This window comes from Poeciliopsis prolifica, unplaced genomic scaffold, assembly GCF_027474105.1.
Source record: "Poeciliopsis prolifica strain line A6 unplaced genomic scaffold, Auburn_PproV2 SCAFFOLD037, whole genome shotgun sequence".
NCBI classification, from domain to species: domain Eukaryota; kingdom Metazoa; phylum Chordata; class Actinopteri; order Cyprinodontiformes; family Poeciliidae; genus Poeciliopsis; species Poeciliopsis prolifica.
The window spans coordinates 1,520,850-1,540,000 of NW_026562412.1; the positions used below are offsets into that span (position 1 = coordinate 1,520,850).

The 19,151-nt window shown below is 44.9% G+C and overlaps 1 protein-coding gene across 1 annotated transcript; it reads right to left on the reverse strand.

The window, feature by feature from the left end:
* Nucleotides 1–6,694: 6,694 nt before the first annotated feature.
* Nucleotides 6,695–9,724, reverse strand: bdkrb2 (bradykinin receptor B2). The gene is made up of 2 exons (XM_055053428.1): nt 9,641–9,724; nt 6,695–8,050 (listed from the first exon to the last, which is right to left on the reverse strand). Exons 1-2 carry the CDS (start codon nt 9,658–9,660, stop codon nt 7,012–7,014), a joined length of 1,059 nt encoding a protein of 352 aa, XP_054909403.1. The 5' UTR covers nt 9,661–9,724; the 3' UTR covers nt 6,695–7,011.
* Between the last annotated feature and the right edge of the window lie 9,427 nt (nt 9,725–19,151).

Sequence of the window (19,151 nt, forward strand, 5' to 3'; positions counted from 1 at the left end):
CCATTTCATACCTAAATAACTGACATTTCTCAGCCAGAAACCATTACAGTATGCAGTCATGTTCAGAACCAGGTGGCGTGACCTTTGACCTTTTGCTCCTCAGCCTGACTGTAACCTTGAGAGACACAGAAGTTCGTTGTCCACATGGAAAATCTGTTTCTGTCAAAACATCAACTTCCTGTTTGGTGTTGCTTTTTTTCCCACGTTTCCTTGTGATGCTGCTGCAGTACAACCCCACAGCATGATGATGCCACTCCCATGCTGTAGAGTTGCTGTTTTCTGGCTTCTTTAACACGTGGTGCTCATTATGACTGAAGGCTGTTTTAGGTTCATCCTGTTTCAGTGCCGGAGTGACTCACTGTGAAAACATCAGATCCACCCAACAACAACAAAAATAAGAGGAAGAAGACAGGGTTGTCTTTCTTCAGGAGGAATCCGGGCGTGTTGCCTGTGATTGGAGTTTTTTCAGAGTTTCACATCTGTTCAGTCAGGATCCTTTGAGTTTTCTTTAGTCCTGTGGAAAAACTCCTACTTTCACTTTTGAACCGTCCTGATTTCTGCTGCTGTTTCCATCTAATGTCTGATGGTTCCCAGTTTTAAATAATCCATTGGATAGTTATCAACCCAATATTAATACTTTCTGCACGATGCCAAGGACCTGATGTCATTTCCACGACCACATGATGTGATTTTCCATCTGGCTGGTAAAGAAATGAGAAGCTCCTCGTTGCATCAGCTGAGGTTATGGAGCTTTCAGCCACCTCCAGCTTTCAGCCAGCTGCGGCTTTCAGCCAGCTGCAGCTTTCAGCCAGCTGGAGCTTTCAGCCACCTGCAGCTTTCAGCCAGCTGCAGCTTTCAGCCAGCTGGGGCTTTCTGCTATGGTCAGTCGTCCGTCCAATAGGAAGCTCCTATTGGGTCACCTAAACGCAGACGGCGTTTTTGGCCTGGCGGTGCAGGAGGGAGGTTCCCAGTGTAAATGTGAAATGGATGTTTTTAATGCAAATGAAAGGAAAAAGAATCATCTGAAATATGTTTTGTCCTTTTATGGTCAGACTGGAGTATTATTGAACAATAATGCCAACATTGTTCACCTTCTGTTATGAGTGAATAATCTGGTAATAATTTCTAACACCAGATTAAAGGTGTTGTTTTGACTGGAGTTACTTTATCTGGAGGCAGTTCTCATGTTTTCCTCACAGCTTGCAGCAGCCGGTTTCAACACAAGATGTCAGCCAAGTTACCAAAGCAGAGCTGCAGGGAAACACGTCGGATTCTCCCAAAGCAGCAAATGGAGCTGCAAAACTCAGTCATACAAACTGACACAAGTAAAATATCTGACATTTTCAGAGATGCCTTTTCTCTTGTCAGATGAAAACATGAATCTTTCTTTCCGCTCTGCGTCTGTATTGTGATAAAACCGTCTGCGTCTGTCTTCACCTTCAGACATGTTCTGTCTTGACTTTACTAACAAGCTGTGTTTTCAGAAAGAACGCCACGGAACCACTTTCCTGTTTTTAATTGATCCAAATGATCATAGCAGAGAAAATCAAAGGGAAACTCTGCTGCCTCCGTCACCTGCAGACAGAAATCTGACCAGGCCTTTTCCTGGCACCTTTCTGTCTTTATCAACAAAATGGAGAAAAACCTTCTGCTGTTTGATTTGGCATTCAATGGGTCAAACTGCTCTGAGCTGCTTCTCCTGCACTGGAACCATTTCCTCCGTCTTCTGCTGATTCCCACAATCACAGGAAAAAGAAGTTGCTTGTTGGAGCCGAGCTGCGCAGCTGAGCGGCTGCCAATATTCAACTTCTGATTCATGTGTGGTGGAAACTCCAGCCAGCCAGAACAACAAGCAAGCCGGGTGTTTGGCCCTTCACATCTCACTCCTGTACGACGGAATGAGACGCAGGAAGCAGAACGTTAAAGTTGCTCTCAGAGTCACAACGATCTCAGGTGTTGAAGTCATTAATGTTCAGATTTAAAAAGTAAAACTGAAGCTGGAAAAGATCTAAACTTTGAGAACAGAGAGTTTGTTCAGCAGCTGCAGGAATGGCTCAGCTAAGATTATTGATCCACATGCAGGAACTGATCAGAAGGACGTTGATAAAAGCTGTTCACTGACTGAAACATTTTACTCATGTTCCAAAGAACGTTCAGGCAGTTTCACCAGGATTTGATCTCAGACTGAAAGCTGTGAGAAGCTGAGAAGGAAAATGATTTCCATGACTAAAAATCTGAAAGGTGTGGTGTGTGTTTTCTTTAGCAGCTTGCACTCAATCAGATCCCATAACAGTCTTTTCTCAGAATCTCAGTTGGATTTAGATCTAGACTTTAACTAGGCCATTTTTACCCATGAATCATCTGTGGTCTAAACCAGGGGAGAGCAGTCCAGGTCCTCGAGGGCCAGCGTCCTGCAACTCCGAGATGCCTCCCTGGTCCACAAATCAAACAGCTGAATCGCCTCTGAGTGCAGAGTCCTGCTGACGACCTCGTTCTGCTGAAGTAGAGACACGGGAGACCTGGAGCTGTCCACCGCTGGTCTAAACCATCCCATAATATCTCAGGCTGGTCGTCCTGCTGGAAGCTGAACCTCCTCCAGTCTCAGGTCGTCTGCAGGATTGATTTAATTCCTCAGTTCCTCATCATCATGTCACAATATGAGCTGATGCAATGTGACCCACCATGCCGGGCCGCCAGTTCGCACCGGGTCAGGGGGTCACTGGACCACCGAGCCGCCGGGTCACCGGACAGCCGGGTCACTGGACCGCCGCGCCGGGTCACTGCGCCACCTGCTGTCTTTCTCTGGTTTCACATAAAGACTGAAGCTGCTGAAGCAGCTGGAGGTTAAATGCCTCACAGTTTGAATTATAAACGCTGAGGGGATGATGGTGGTAAAACGCTGCTGCTGCTGCTGCGAACTGGGCTAACCATAGCAACAGATAAAAGACAAACTGTGAGCCATATAGAAACTAGAAACAATGTTACTATAATATTAACAAGAAACTATGAATAAATATTATTTCTATTCTTCAATAAACATAAAATATAATAAACAGAAAGAAGAAAACATTTTCTAGTTTTAATCGGTTTTATAGAAAGTTGATCTAAACTCAGGATTTATGTTTTCACAACAACAAACATCATGAATGCAAAGATATTAATGTCTATAGTGACCCAGGCTTTGTGAGGGTTGTGTTCAGACTGAACAGCAGGTGGCAGTAGCGTGTTGCATGCATTTCTTATTTTTCACACAAAAATCAGCCTGAGGATCATAAAATATGTTTTGTTGTCTTTAAATATTGTTTGCTGTGATCCAGACGCAGGCCTTTTCCTGGCCTGTGTCTGGAGGTTCAACTGGATGAGAACCTCAACTTGTTCTTTATTACTTTCAGCAGCTCTTGAACTTTTCCTTCTTCCTGTTTTAGTTATCATCTGTTTTCTCTGGTGGGCAGATAGTAGGTCTGCTGCCTTGCAGCAAGAAGGTTGTGGGTTTGAATCCCAGTTCGGGGTCTTTCTGCCTGCAGGTAGCATGTTCTCCCTGTGCATGTGGTTCCCTCAGAGCTCTTCTCCACACAGCCAGAAATATTCATGTTGGGGTAACAGCTCTGTCTGAATCCTGTTGGGGATGTGTGTGTGTGTGTGTGTGTGTGTGTGTGTGTGTGTGTGTGTGTGTGTGTGTGTGTGTGTGTGTGTGTGTAATATCTGCTCTTTTTGCCCATTCATGAAGTAAACTCAGATTTAATCCAACAGTTTGCCATTGCTCCATATGCATCCAAATCGCTTTTCCACTAATGTCTCAAAAAGAAAACTTTAAACTCCTCTAAAACATGTTCTGTAATTGAAAGCTCAATAATGATTTAGTTCTTCTGAGTTCTTAAAGACAGAAAACTTATTGAAATCAGATAAGTGTTATTTCTGCTTCCAGAAAGAGAAACCCAGACGTTGACTTTCTCATTTAATGCCTCGACGCATAAACATGAACTGCACCATGATTTACCCAGGATTCTACTTTCATTGCAGCTTCTTCACTTCTGTTCTTGGCGGGTCAGAAGGAAACTGATTCTGTGTTCCTGCGTTTTGCTTCAGGTCCTCTGGAGTTCAGAAAGGTCATCAGAAAGGTCATCAGAAAGGTCATCCACGTCGTTTGTTTCCAGCTCGCTGGGTTTCATCCAAACCAGAGGTGATGACTTCAGTCTTATCGCTGCAATCTCTTCTGCTGACAAATCCAGTGACTCCAGTTATGGCTAATAGTGACCTGATAAGGAACATTTATATTCCATCTCTGACAAATATTCACTGACGGTAAAAACTGTCAGGGACTCAATTAACATTTTAAACCAGTTAGTTACATGGTTTGTAATTAATTAATCACATTTTAACCAAAAACCACGTATTGATAAAATGAGCATCATTTCCAGTTAAAAAACTAAATTTTTGCTGGTAAATTACTGAATAAACAGACAGTTGAGCTCAACAACAAAGATATGTATCATTTTTAATGTTCAGGTTCTTCGACCTGCAGATTGCAGTAAAGTTCATCTTTCCAGAGTTTCAGAACTGTGGGCTGTAGTCACTGACATCAGCGTTAGCTGCTTCATGTTAGCACTGAGATGCTATTTTAGGCTTGAAGAGCTGTGCTGGTAGGCTAACTGTCTTTAGCACAGCTTGAACACAACAGCAGTCGTTCGGAGCGTCTGATCAGGCGTCTTGCTCATCAGTTTAGCTGCTGATGTGCAAATTTCCACCACAAGCTGAAACTTTTTTCAAATAAATTGAACAAGTGGAATCAAATCCATGTTCTTATGTTGATGATATCACAAGAGGCAGAAGGATACGGTTGACCAGGAGACATTGGAAAATATCGGATGAGTGATTTTTGAGAGATTCTGAAGGATTTTAGTTTTTATGTTCATCTTTCCATGTTTGAGTCAGAGTTTATCTCGAATGACTCTCACACCGTTACGGATGCGACTGGAATGTCTGATCTGATGAAGACGATGATGACCATCAGAGGTTTAGCAAAAGCTAATTAGCATGTTGATGATGCAGCAAAAAGCTCCAAACAAGAACAGATTAAAATACAATACTTCTCTGGCCCTTCCTGTAAAGATCATCAGTGTTGTTATCTTTTATGACATGTTGACTGAAGAAGATCAGTTTGATGATGACATGATCTAAATCCGCCTTTCCAAGTGGTCTGAAATGATTCCTACACTTCATGTTTCACTGCATTAGAAGCAGAACTTTAATTTTACTGTTGAGGAGAAGATGAGTTAAACATCTGAATACAGGATTGGCTCAGTTTGTTCTCCTACTGCTGGATGGGCGCAAACTCCTTCCAGGTATGTGTGAAATATGCATCAACAGGCTTTGGTGAAACACAGACACACCCAGTCTGCTTTAAGACCCATCGCAGTGGTAGAGGATTCTGGGAAACGTCTGGGTTGACTGTATGTAGCTTCACATTCTGAAAACGAACATAAAGAGGCTCATTTCTTCCTTTCCTGATGATTTGGCTTCCTTTTCATGTCGTTCACTTCGGCCCTTCAGCTGCAACATTCTGACGACTTTTCAAGAATTTATCAAAAATTTATGTGTTTCAGCTACATCTGCATTTGGGTTTCAGCCGTTGGATAAGTTTTATTTATCCCGGAGTTTCCAGCTGTTTAATTTACTCTGCCATCACCGATACTCAGTGGTGTCATGTTTATAAAAGCCGGACATTTTTCCTGCGTATTCTTACTGATTCAACTCCTGATGCGTCACAGCGTCTCAGAGCTCAGCTTGTGAAATGTTGGAAGGTTTTCTGGAGTGAAGCTGTGTTCTGTCTCCTCTGCAGACATTTGAGTCACGCGGTGATGACTCAAGATTAAATAATGTTTGAATCAACACTTGAAATCACAAGAATTAATGGGTCTAAAACACGCAGCGTGCGCTAACCTTTTTAGTCTGTATCTTCCCAGAGCAGAATTGTCACTTTGCCATTGAACCTCATTCCTGTTTCATCAAATTGTTCCCAGCTCTGAGGCGCCTGTGAGGCGCCGTTAACGTTAACCTGTTCTAACTGGTGCAAACGTCGTTCTTGGTTTTCTGTTGGAAGCCAAAACGGATCGGTTGTGTTCTGGGCTTTTTGTTGGTCTGACCAGGAAATCATCCAAGTTAAAAGAAACACAGAATATGTGAACATATAGACAGAAACCATTAAATAGGATCCTGATGCAGCAGCGTTAGGCGTAAACATGGCTGCAGAGTTAGAGCAGGTAAATAAAACGGAGTTAGTAGAAACAAACGCTACTTTTTCTGCAGATATTTTTCCATTTGAGGTTCTTTGCTTGCATCACTTTTTATTTTCACAACTATTTTCATCCGTAGTGCTTGTGGTCAGGCCAGTCTTCCTGTTTGCCAAAGCCAGCCTCCATTATCGGGCCGGCTGGGTTGCGCCTTCGCCCACAGCCCACAGTGAGCTGACGCTGCGCCGTCAGATCCTGTTTGGATAGAAATGTAAAACGAGACGGTGCACCGACCACAAACCACCATGCTTGTGTGTCACAGTTGGAAAATGTGCTGTAACTGCAGAGGGTGAGTCAGAGGCAGCAGAAAAACACTCGGCCAGTTCCCGTATTTACCTCTGCCATTTAAAACCTCCATGGATTTTTTGATTGCTTTTGGTTGTAATGAATATTTAATTGAAGGCTTTGTCAATGAGAAAAGCAACTTTATTAGGTTTTCACTCACTACTCTCTAAAACTGAGTATGGAAAGCTTTTTTACATTTCACAGAAACCATTCACTTCATCTAAGTTACTTCCATATTTGCAGCACATGAACACATTTTCAATTAAAAATGACTCAACAGTAATGAAAAATAGCTTATACTTTGTAGTTTATAATAGTAAAACAAGATTTGGCTTTGAAATGCAACAATTTTCTACAAGTAACATTAAAACCGTATACACTTTATTATCATATGAACACATATTTACATCTCTGCTGAGCAGTTCGTCGTTTGGTTTCACACTAACGTCTTGAGTGTGGAGGATAAATTGGAGCGAGTGGACTCAGACGTTATCCTTCTCTTGATGCTCCACTGGTTCACGAGTTCCTGAACTTTCTTCCTGAAGTTCTTCCCGACGATGACGTACAGCACTGGGTTCAGGACGCTGTTGAAGAAGCCCAGGTAGGTGAAGATCTGGTTGCAGATGTCCAGCGCGGACGACAGCTGGCACCCTCCCAGGACTTTGACCCGCTCCAGGATGTTCAGGATGGTGACGAGGTGGAACGGCACCCAGCAGAGGAGGAAGGCCAGCAGGACCACCAGAACCAAGATGGTGGCCTTCTGCTCTGTCTTCTCAGCGTTGAACCTTTCTATCGACTGCTTCTTCAGCGCCCGGATGATCCTCAAAGTGCAGAACAAGATGATGGAAACAGGAATGACGAAGCTGAGAACCAGCAGCATCCAGTCGTAGAGAATCTCTACGGTCAGGTTGGGGTATTCCAGGTAGCAGGCGTAAACTCCATACTCAGGAAAATGCCTCACCTCTCTGAAGATTAATGTTGGGATGCTGAGCAACAAGCCGAAGCCCCATGTTAGCAGGCAGCCTAGCTTAGCATACTTTGGCCTGCGCATTCTACCATGCGACAAAGCGTGCACCAGCGCCACATACCGGTCTATGCCAACCAGAACCAGGAAATAGATGCTGCAGTAGACGTTTAACTTGATGCCTACATTGACGACTTTGCACATGAACTGACCGAAAGGCCAGTCGTACTGATTGTAAATGTTGACGGCCCAGAAGGGCAGACAGGACACCAGAACCAGGTCGGCAGCAGCCAGGTTGCTCAGGTAGATCTCGGCCACGGTGCAGGGCTTCTTGTGGAGGATGAAGACCATCAGGACGAAGAGGTTGAAGAAGATTCCCAGAATGCTGATGGCCAGGATGTAGACCGGCGCTCCGCTGGCCAGCCAGTCCCAGGCCTCCGGGTTGGGACAGCCCGTAACGTTGGCGCCGTCATAGTCGCCGTACGGCGCCGTGGCGTTGAGGTCAGGGAAGCTGCAAAGAAACATAATATACAACACAAACTGTGTTTAATATGGGAAAAAGATATGATGAAGTTCACTGGTTTCAAATGACATTCCTGCATTTTGTCACATTTTAAACAGTTAATTTAAATTTTATGTGACAGAACAAATGGTGGATAAAAGTGAACTGGAAGGAAAAGGAAGCATGGTTTTGAAAAAGTTTATAAATAACAATATTTAAATATTTGTTGTCAGCCCCTTTTACTGTGATACCAAAATAAAAATCAGTGTTGCTGATTCTGTTCAGTCAGAAACCACTGCAAACATCTGGAAGAGGAGAGCATTAACCAGAGAATCGGCTGGTCACAGTCGATCTGGAGGAGCTGCAGAGATCCACTGCTCAGGTGTAAGAGCCTCTCTGCTCATCAGTCGTTTAAATCTGGTCTCTGACGTCCCACTGAAAGTCTGCTTCACGTTCTGGAGGAGCAAGAAGCTGCTCTGGCCAGATGACGTCATCCCCATGATGAAGCACGGTAGTGGTTGTATTATGGATGTGCAAAGCAACTCCAAAGACTTCCTGCTGTAACTGCAGGTGCTTCCAAAAAATGTTGGAGAGCCACACTTTTCAGATTTTAATGTGGGGAAATGAACTTGAACTCCTTTTTTTGCTTTATATTTTGGTTTAATTTTAGAAACTTCAGAAATGTTCTGACTTTAGTCTGAGAGCTAACGTGGCGCCTCGTGTTTCCAAACAAACCAGATTTTTTCACTGCATGTTCCAGTCCTGGGATCTGCTGTGGAGACTTTCTGGAAATCTGAATTGATGTTTCTCTTTCTGCAGCAGTCAGTGGAGCTGCTGCTGCAGAAACAGAAACATTTTTAACAGATAAAACCCGAACAGAACCACAGAGCCTCTCCCTGCTGCTGCAGAACCTGCAATAATTAACATGATCGCTGCTTCCTCTGCATGGAGAATGTAATTGTTTTACCTCATTCAACCAGCTGAGTTAATTATCATGTCACAGTAATGAGCAGCAGAACAAAGGAAAAAACAAAAGTCTGTCTTCTGTCATCATGTTTGATTTGTTTGTTAATATAAAGCCTCGTTAAATAATAGTAAAAAGTAAATTTTAGATTTTTTTTATTTTTGATTTTGTACATTAAATAGCTCAGAACATATTATTGGTGGATATAATTTGCATTATACTGGATTCATGTAACTATAAGGTTATGTAAGGAAAAGTGAATAAAAAGTGGGAATATAAATAAGTTTTTCACTCCATTTAATATGTAAAAGAAATGTTTTGACATTCTGTAAGTATCTTCAAAGATAATAAGATAAAAAAATTATTAGTATTTAACTCAAAGTTATCAAATTAGATCCAGAAACCAAAGTTTTAAAAAAAGAACAACTTTTATTTACAGCTTATTTAACTTTATTTCATCTTGTTCTGTCTCAGAGTTACATAAACTGTAAGATATTTTACAGTTTATGTAAAATATGTAAAAAACAATCTTTCCACACATTTTTTGCCCTTTTATCATCCCAGATCTGCTGGTTCCTGCCTGCAGCAGCGTCTCCCACAGGAGATAAAGTGTGTAAAGCGATAAGATGTTGTACCTGGTAGCTGGAAGAGTCATCTCTCCTGAGTCCAGATGCTGCGATTCCCAGGAACACGCTGCTGTGTGGGGCTGACTCGCTCCTCTGAGGAATCTGCAATTAGTGTGATGTCAGCCAAAAAGGCAAAGCTGGTTTATAGTTCAGCCAGCAGCGCTGCGGCCCTTCTGATTGGCTCTCAGCTCCCGCTGTCTGCCTGCACACTGAACTCTGACATGATTTATGGCTGCATTTATATAAACACATGTAAAAAAAAGAAAACCCAGCCACTTCTAAGAGTTTACAGAGATTCTTTGGTTTTTGCCTTGTTTTTCCTGCTCAGTCACAAAGAACTGAAGGAACCACAGTTCTGGTTCTGTTGGACCTTTGAGCAGCAGCTGACCGAGACATATCTCTGAAACAGCTGGAGAACCGGGCCGGACTCTCTGCTCCAGTTCTGGACTGGTTCAGGTTGACCAGCAGAACTTCCTCATGTCACATGTGGAGTACCTCAGGGCTCTGACCTCTGACCCCTCCTGTTCAACATCTACATGCCCCTCTGGCTCAGATTATAACGGGAACTAAGATTAGCTACCATGACGACACAGATGATGCACAGCTCTACATCATGATGTCACCACATGAGTCTGAAGCATCCAATCACTGAAGAGATGCTGAGAACAGATAAATGTGTGGAAGAGCCAAAACTTTCTCCAGATGAACAGAAGCTGAAGGTTTTATCTTACAGAGGAACATTCTAGAGTTACAGATCTAGAATCAACTCACAACTTCAGTTATTACAGCTGGAAACGAGAGTTCAGGATGAACACTGTCCTGAACCTTCACAGCCACATAAAGGCAGTTACAAAGTCAGCCTTCCGTCTCCAGAAGATTTCCTAAAGCAGTCTCAGGTCCATCTTGTCTCCGGTTGGTCCAGCTTGTGTCCGGTTGGTCCATCTTGTGTCTAGTTGGTCCATCTTGTGTCTAGTTGGTCCATCTTGTGTCTAGTTGGTCCATCTTGTGTCCAGTTGGTCCATCTTGTCTCCAGTTGGTCCATCTTGTGTCCAGTTGGTCCATCTTGTGTCCAGTTGGTCCATCTTGTCTCCAGTTGGTCCATCTTGTGTCCGGTTGGTCCAGCTTGTGTCTAGTTGGTCCATCTTGTGTCTATTTTGGTCCATCTTGTGTCCGGTTGGTCCATCTTGTGTCTAGTTGGTCCATCTTGTGTCTAGTTGGTCCATCTTGTGTCCAGTTGGTCCATCTTGTCTCCAGTTGGTCCATCTTGTGTCCAGTTGGTCCATCTTGTCTCCAGTTGGTCCATCTTGTGTCCAGTTGGTCCATCTTGTCTCCAGTTGGTCCATCTTGTGTCCGGTTGGTCCAGCTTGTGTCTAGTTGGTCCATCTTGTGTCTAGTTGGTCCATCTTGTGTCTAGTTGGTCCATCTTGTGTCCAGTTGGTCCATCTTGTCTCCAGTTGGTCCATCTTGTGTCCGGTTGGTCCATCTTGTGTCTAGTTGGTCCATCTTGTGTCTAGTTGGTCCATCTTGTGTCCAGTTGGTCCATCTTGTGTCCGGTTGGTCCATCTTGTGTCCGGTTGGTCCATCTTGTGTCCAGTTGGTCCATCTTGTCTCCAGTTGGTCCATCTTGTGTCCGGTTGGTCCAGCTTGTGTCTAGTTGGTCCATCTTGTGTCTAGTTGGTCCATCTTGTGTCCAGTTGGTCCATCTTGTGTCCAGTTGGTCCATCTTGTCTCCAGTTGGTCCATCTTGTGTCCAGTTGGTCCATCTTGTCTCCAGTTGGTCCATCTTGTGTCTAGTTGGTCCATCTTGTGTCCGGTTGGTCCATCTTGTGTCCGGTTGGTCCATCTTGTGTCCGGTTGGTCCATCTTGTCTCCAGTTGGTCCATATTGTGTCCGGGTGGTCCATCTTGTGTCCGGTTGGTCCATCTTGTGTCCAGTTGGTCCATCTTGTCTCCAGTTGGTCCATCTTGTCTCTAGTTGGTCCATCTTGTGTCTAGTTGGTCCATCTTGTGTCCGGTTGGTCCATCTTGTGTCTAGTTGGTCCATCTTGTCTCCAGTTGGTCCATCTTGTGTCCAGTTGGTCCATCTTGTGTCCGGTTGGTCCATCTTGTGTCTAGTTGGTCCATCTTGTCTCCAGTTGGTCCATCTTGTGTCCAGTTGGTCCATCTTGTGTCCAGTTGGTCCATCTTGTCTCCAGTTGGTCCATCTTGTCTCCAGTTGGTCCATCTTGTGTCCGGTTGGTCCATCTTGTGTCTAGTTGGTCCATCTTGTGTCCAGTTGGTCCATCTTGTGTCTAGTTGGTCCATCTTGTCTCCAGTTGGTCCATCTTGTGTCCAGTTGGTTCATCTTGTCTCCAGCTGGTCCATCTTGTGTCTAGTTGGTCCATCTTGTGTCCGGTTGGTCCATCTTGTGTCTAGTTGGTCCATCTTGTGTCCGGTTGGTCCATTTTGTCTCTAGTTGGTCCATCTTGTGTCTAGTTGGTCCATCTTGTGTCTAGTTGGTCCATCTTGTCTCCGGTTGGTCCAGCTTGTGTCCGGTTGGTCCATCTTGTGTCTAGTTGGTCCATCTTGTGTCTAGTTGGTCCATCTTGTGTCCAGTTGGTCCATCTTGTGTCTAGTTGGTCCATCTTGTGTCTAGTTGGTCCATCTTGTGTCCAGTTGGTCCATCTTGTCTCCAGTTGGTCTATCTTGTGTCCGGTTGGTCCATCTTGTGTCCGGTTGGTCCATCTTGTGTCCGGTTGGTCCATCTTGTCTCCAGTTGGTCCATCTTGTGTCCGGTTGGTCCATCTTGTGTCCGGTTGGTCCATCTTGTCTCCAGCTGGTCCATCTTGTGTCCAGTTGGTCCATCTTGTCTCCAGTTGGTCCATCTTGTGTCTAGTTGGTCCATCTTGTGTCCGGTTGGTCCATCTTGTGTCTAGTTGGTCCATCTTGTCTCCAGTTGGTCCATCTTGTGTCCAGTTGGTCCATCTTGTGTCCGGTTGGTCCATCTTGTGTCTAGTTGGTCCATCTTGTCTCCAGTTGGTCCATCTTGTGTCCAGTTGGTCCATCTTGTGTCCAGTTGGTCCATCTTGTCTCCAGTGGTCCATCTTGTCTCCAGTTGGTCCATCTTGTGTCTAGTTGGTCCATCTTGTGTCCAGTTGGTCCATCTTGTCTAGTTGGTCCATCTTGTGTCCGGTTGGTCCATCTTGTGTCCAGTTGGTCCATCTTGTCTCCAGCTGGTCCATCTTGTGTCTAGTTGGTCCATCTTGTGTCCGGTTGGTCCATCTTGTGTCTAGTTGGTCCATCTTGTGTCCGGTTGGTCCATTTGTCTCTAGTTGGTCCATCTTGTGTCTAGTTGGTCCATTTTGTGTCTAGTTGGTCCATCTTGTGTCCGGTTGGTCCATCTTGTGTCCGGTTGGTCCATCTTGTGTCTAGTTGGTCCATCTTGTGTCTAGTTGGTCCATCTTGTGTCCAGTTGGTCCGTCTTGTCTCCAGTTGGTCTATCTTGTGTCCGGTTGGTCCATCTTGTGTCTAGTTGGTCCATCTTGTCTCCGGTTTGTCCATCTTGTGTCTAGTTGGTCCATCTTGTCTCCAGTTGGTCCATCTTGTGTCTAGTTGGTCCATCTTGTCTCCAGTTGGTCCATCTTGTCTCCAGTTGGTCCATCTTGTCTCCAGTTGGTCCATCTTGTCTCCAGTTGGTCCATCTTGTGTCCGGTTGGTCCATCTTGTGTCCGGTTGGTCCATCTTGTCTCCAGCTGGTCCATCTTGTGTCCAGTTGGTCCATCTTGTCTCCAGTTGGTCCATCTTGTGTCTAGTTGGTCCATCTTGTGTCCGGTTGGTCCATCTTGCGTCTAGTTGGTCCATCTTGTCTCCAGTTGGTCCATCTTGTGTCCAGTTGGTCCATCTTGTGTCCGGTTGGTCCATCTTGTGTCTAGTTGGTCCATCTTGTCTCCAGTTGGTCCATCTTGTGTCCAGTTGGTCCATCTTGTGTCCAGTTGGTCCATCTTGTCTCCAGTTGGTCCATCTTGTCTCCAGTTGGTCCATCTTGTCTCCAGTTGGTCCATCTTGTGTCTAGTTGGTCCATCTTGTGTCCGGTTGGTCCATCTTGTGTCCGGTTGGTCCATCTTGTGTCTAGTTGGTCCATCTTGTGTCTAGTTGGTCCATCTTGTGTCCAGTTGGTCCGTCTTGTCTCCAGTTGGTCTATCTTGTGTCCGGTTGGTCCATCTTGTGTCTAGTTGGTCCATCTTGTCTCCGGTTTGTCCATCTTGTGTCTAGTTGGTCCATCTTGTCTCCAGTTGGTCCATCTTGTGTCTAGTTGGTCCATCTTGTCTCCAGTTGGTCCATCTTGTCTCCAGTTGGTCCATCTTGTCTCCAGTTGGTCCATCTTGTCTCCAGTTGGTCCATCTTGTGTCCGGTTGGTCCATCTTGTGTCCGGTTGGTCCATCTTGTCTCCAGCTGGTCCATCTTGTGTCCAGTTGGTCCATCTTGTCTCCAGTTTGGTCCATCTTGTGTCTAGTTGGTCCATCTTGTGTCCGGTTGGTCCATCTTGCGTCTAGTTGGTCCATCTTGTCTCCAGTTGGTCCATCTTGTGTCCAGTTGGTCCATCTTGTCCGGTTGGTCCATCTTGTGTCTAGTTGGTCCATCTTGTCTCCAGTTGGTCCATCTTGTGTCCAGTTGGTCCATCTTGTGTCCAGTTGGTCCATCTTGTCTCCAGTTGGTCCATCTTGTCTCCAGTTGGTCCATCTTGTGTCCGGTTGGTCCATCTTGTGTCTAGTTGGTCCATCTTGTGTCCAGTTGGTCCATCTTGTGTCTAGTTGGTCCATCTTGTCTCCAGTTGGTCCATCTTGTGTCCAGTTGGTCCATCTTGTCTCCAGCTGGTCCATCTTGTGTCTAGTTGGTCCATCTTGTGTCCGGTTGGTCCATCTTGTGTCTAGTTGGTCCATCTTGTGTCCGGTTGGTCCATTTTGTCTCTAGTTGGTCCATCTTGTGTCTAGTTGGTCCATCTTGTGTCTAGTTGGTCCATCTTGTGTCCGGTTGGTCCATCTTGTGTCCGGTTGGTCCATCTTGTGTCTAGTTGGTCCATCTTTGTCTAGTTGGTCCATCTTGTGTCCAGTTGGTCCGTCTTGTCTCCAGTTGGTCTATCTTGTGTCCGGTTGGTCCATCTTGTGTCTAGTTGGTCCATCTTGTCTCCGGTTTGTCCATCTTGTGTCTAGTTGGTCCATCTTGTCTCCAGTTGGTCCATCTTGTGTCTAGTTGGTCCATCTTGTCTCCAGTTGGTCCATCTTGTGTCCAGTTGGTCCATCTTGTCTCCAGCTGGTCCATCTTGTGTCTAGTTGGTCCATCTTGTGTCCGGTTGGTCCATCTTGTGTCTAGTTGGTCCATCTTGTGTCCGGTTGGTCCATTTTGTCTCTAGTTTGGTCCATCTTGTGTCTAGTTGGTCCATTTTGTGTCTAGTTGGTCCATCTTGTGTCCGGTTGGTCCATCTTGTGTCCGGTTGGTCCATCTTGTGTCTAGTTGGTCCATCTTGTGTCTAGTTGGTCCATCTTGTGTCCAGTTGGTCCGTCTTGTCTCCAGTTGGTCTATCTTGTGTCCGGTTGGTCCATCTTGTGTCTAGTTGGTCCATCTTGTCTCCAGTTGGTCCATCTTGTGTCTAGTTGGTCCATCTTGTCTCCAGTTGGTCCATCTTGTCTCCAGTTGGTCCATCTTGTCTCCAGTTGGTCCTTCATGATGCCAGATGTTCTCTAATATTCTCCAACAAATCCATATTCCTGCCACACTTTTCTTAAATTTGTTTTTATGTTAAAAACTGAATTTTCTGTCCTCATTTTTTTGCTCTGGCTCATAAAATCTCAATAAAACACATCTGAGTTTGTTGGTACAAAGTTCAATGGGTAAATGACGTTTGTGTCAGGGTGACAAACACTGACAGCAGGCATTTATTAGTCGGTTAGTAAACCGGCTGGTTGCGGTTCTACTGAGACAGAAAGTCGCCACCAGAGACACTTCTCTAGTTTAAAAGGACTTTTACTTCAACAAGCAAAGTGTTCTGGTTTGCAGCTCTTCACGCAGACAGGAGTGGGCGGCATGCCTCTGAAAGCAAGCTGCAGATTTTTAAAGTGGGAGATGATTTCCAGATGGTAGATGGAATAAAACACAGAGTACAAACATAAGATGAGCAGAAAGGATCATCATACGACTGAGACCATCGAGGAGGATGTGAAAAAATACTACATAAATCTCCAAGGTTTTTCTAGAAAATGTTTTATATGAATCTCAAAATTTCTGTGTTTTTCTTGTTTTTTGCCTGTAACATGTTTATCTGTAACTACATCCTGAAAGGTGATCAGCTGTTCTTCCTTCTCTGATCTGGTTCTGATCTGGTCGTCACGCTGTCGGACCTGAGTAACTAAAATCCGTCTGTAGCCGGCGGCGGCCATCTTTACTGACGTGAGCAGAGCTCTGCCGGGAGACAGAGCGGTCGCTTCCGAGCAACAGAACCACGATCCGCCTCGTCGAAGTATTAAACTCGACTCCTCGTCGTGTCGGATAGAGCAGTTTCCTGAGGAACCTGGAGAACACATTGTGCTTATTAGCAGCAGTGATCAGTTTCTGCACCATGTGATTCAGTTACTCTGAATATTTCATCCTGAGATGCAGCACTAAGTGCAACCTGTCATGATTGGGAAAATGCATTGAGCTCCAGAAACCATTGGGAGGAAATATGAAACCATCTGCCTGCAAAACCTGCGTTATGATCTGATTATCTGCTCAAATGTATGTCTGCTGTCAGTGGATCTGGATAATTCCATCATTTGTTTTCAGCTCTGATGTTTTGTTGTGGTTTGGATGATGTCTCACATCAAACCTCCGTCAGTTAAAGAGGAGGTTTGCTGGTGGTGTTTGGCGTCTCCTCTGATGAAGCAGCCTGACGTCGCTCAGCAGGTCTGTGGTGGGCGTGTCTGTTGGCCATGTTTGGCTCTCGTCTGCTGGAAACCGTGGAGCTCCTGGTTGTTTTAGCAACAGGATCGAGATCAGAACCGACCCAGAAGCTTAACGTCAGCCTGCTGCGACCGGACCGGACCGGACCCGGTTTACTGTCCTGTTTGAGCTCCAAGCTGGGCCTTCACCTGTTACCTGGAGGATCTGCTCCTTTCTCACCATTTAATCCACCTTGTGGAGCAAAACATGATGCTGCCACCACCGTGCTTCACAGTTCATACAGTATTCTTAGAAGATGACATTCTGCTTGTTGTAGCTCTATGTTGTAGTCTTATAGAAGTTTTCTGCAACGTGTTTTTGGCTTGTTCATGTTAGCAGCTTCCAATTTCAGTCAAGGTTGAAGGTATCAGTCAGGAGCAGGCATCATTTGAACATCAGACTTTCATGTTCAGCTGGAGGTTGTTTCAGGTGAGCGAGTCTCCTGCGTTTCCCACAAATACAGGAGAAATATCTTATTAAACCACAAAGTTACTCATTTTAAAGAGTTTTAAATCTCATAAAACTGTAATATATTCTACTGCAAACAAAAAAGAAGGTTGTAGAGTATCAAGTCCAATCAAAGTTCACTTGTGTAGCACCTTTCAGCAACAAGGCACAGTAAAAGGTTTAAACCTCACAGGACGTCTGAGTGACTGAAGATGGACAGTCAAAGTGTGTTCGTCCTTTTCAGAAGGTTCAACCTGTCAGAAATATATTTAATATCTCATTTTAATAAGATACAAAAGCTGTGATTTGCTGTAACTTCCTTCCCAACATTCAACCAAAGGAAGTCATGAGTACATGATCCAGCCTTGTTTTTCAAAATCATGGCTGATTTTCTCCACCTACATAAAGAACCAGAGACGCTCGCTGCGTCTTTGGCTAAAGGAGCCACAGAGAGACGCTTCCAGCAGCGGCTCATCTGAAAACCTGCAGCCAGAGTTTCGCTTTTATTTTCAGAGAAGGGAGAAATAAAAGGAAAAACAAGTTTTGTTTCTGCACACAGGTCATCTAGTCCTTTCTCCTCTCACAGGAACATTCTGCTGTTGGAGATAATCAGAGACATTCTGTAACTGTGGGCCGAACCTTTCAACATAGCATCGGGTTCAGCAGCACAAACCTAAAACCTTTCAATAAAGAAACTACTAATTTAAGAATGATAACACATAATAATTCTGACAATCTCCTTTTTCATTATCCCTCCCACAAAATCAGGTTTTCTAAATGTTTGTCATCAGCTGGATTTGTGTGTGTCAGTGATGGTGGATCGGGTCAGAGCGGTTCTGCTCACACTGAGTCATATCAGCACCAGAACTCATCTGACTTACTATCAGCTGCTGGAAAAACGTTTTATTATCAGAAATGTTATGACTATCAGCAGAAATCTATAAATATTCTGGTCCAAGAAGTCATTTTGCTGATTGAAGCAAGTCAGCACGTGTGGGATGCAGGAGGACGGCTGACATAGCAAACCAAAATCCCTGATGGGATTCGAACCGTCAACTTTGTTTCAGTGTTTGGTGCTTTGCTGATCCAGTGAGGTTGGAGTTGAAGTCCTGGTTCTGACCCGGTTTGATTGGAGTTGAAGTCCTGGTTCTGACCCGGTCCGGTTGCAGTGTGAGTCCTGGTTCTGACCCGGTTCAGTTGCAGTGTACGTCCTGGTTCTGACCCGGTCCGGTTGCAGTGTGAGTCCTGGTTCTGACCCGGTCCGGTTGCAGTGTGAGTCCTGGTTCTGACCCGGTCCGGTTGCAGTGTGAGTCCTGGTTCTGACCCGGTTTGATTGGAGTTGAAGTCCTGGTTCTGACCCGGTCCGGTTGCAGTGTGAGTCCTGGTTCTGACCCGGTTGCAGTGTGACTCCTGGTTCCGGTGGCGCCTCCAGCTGTGTGTTGTGACCCATTAGAACCTGTAACTGTTGGAAAACACCAGGCGATGAATCTGTTGTTTCCTGCAGAGATAATCACATCAGCTGATGTCATTTTGGACCCAGTAACGTCCCAGTTTAATCAGATTGTGTGTGCTGGGTAGAACAGCGCCACCATCAGGCCTCCAGATCAAAACTCTGATCTGCAGATTCATCCAGCTCAGATAAACAGCAGAACAAACAATTCTTCAACCAAATGGAATAAAAATAATCAACTTATAAATCAGATTTCGGTTTAAAACCAGAGACTCTGATGATCTACAGTTTGTTGCTGACTGGATGTTGCAAAAATCAGACTTTCTGCAGTGTTGAGTTTCCACCTGCTGGTTGGGACACATGGAGATAATCGTCACTGATTGGTGATGTGATCAGCGGCTTCAGATGAAAACCTGATTGTTTTATCTGCCTTTGGACTGCAGGCCGTCTCCATGGAGATGGACAGACCAATCAGGCTGCAGGAAGAACTTCCTGGATTCAGTTTCCTCCTTTTCTTAGTCGACCTTTCCTCTGTTTCCTACAGGAAGCCAATGGAAGCGTCTCGTTTGATGAATGTCTTCACTCTCATGTAAACAGTTTCATTCATGTAAATGTGATGTAATGTTATATGACAAAGAATCATTAAAAACAGGAATTAGCTGCACGACTG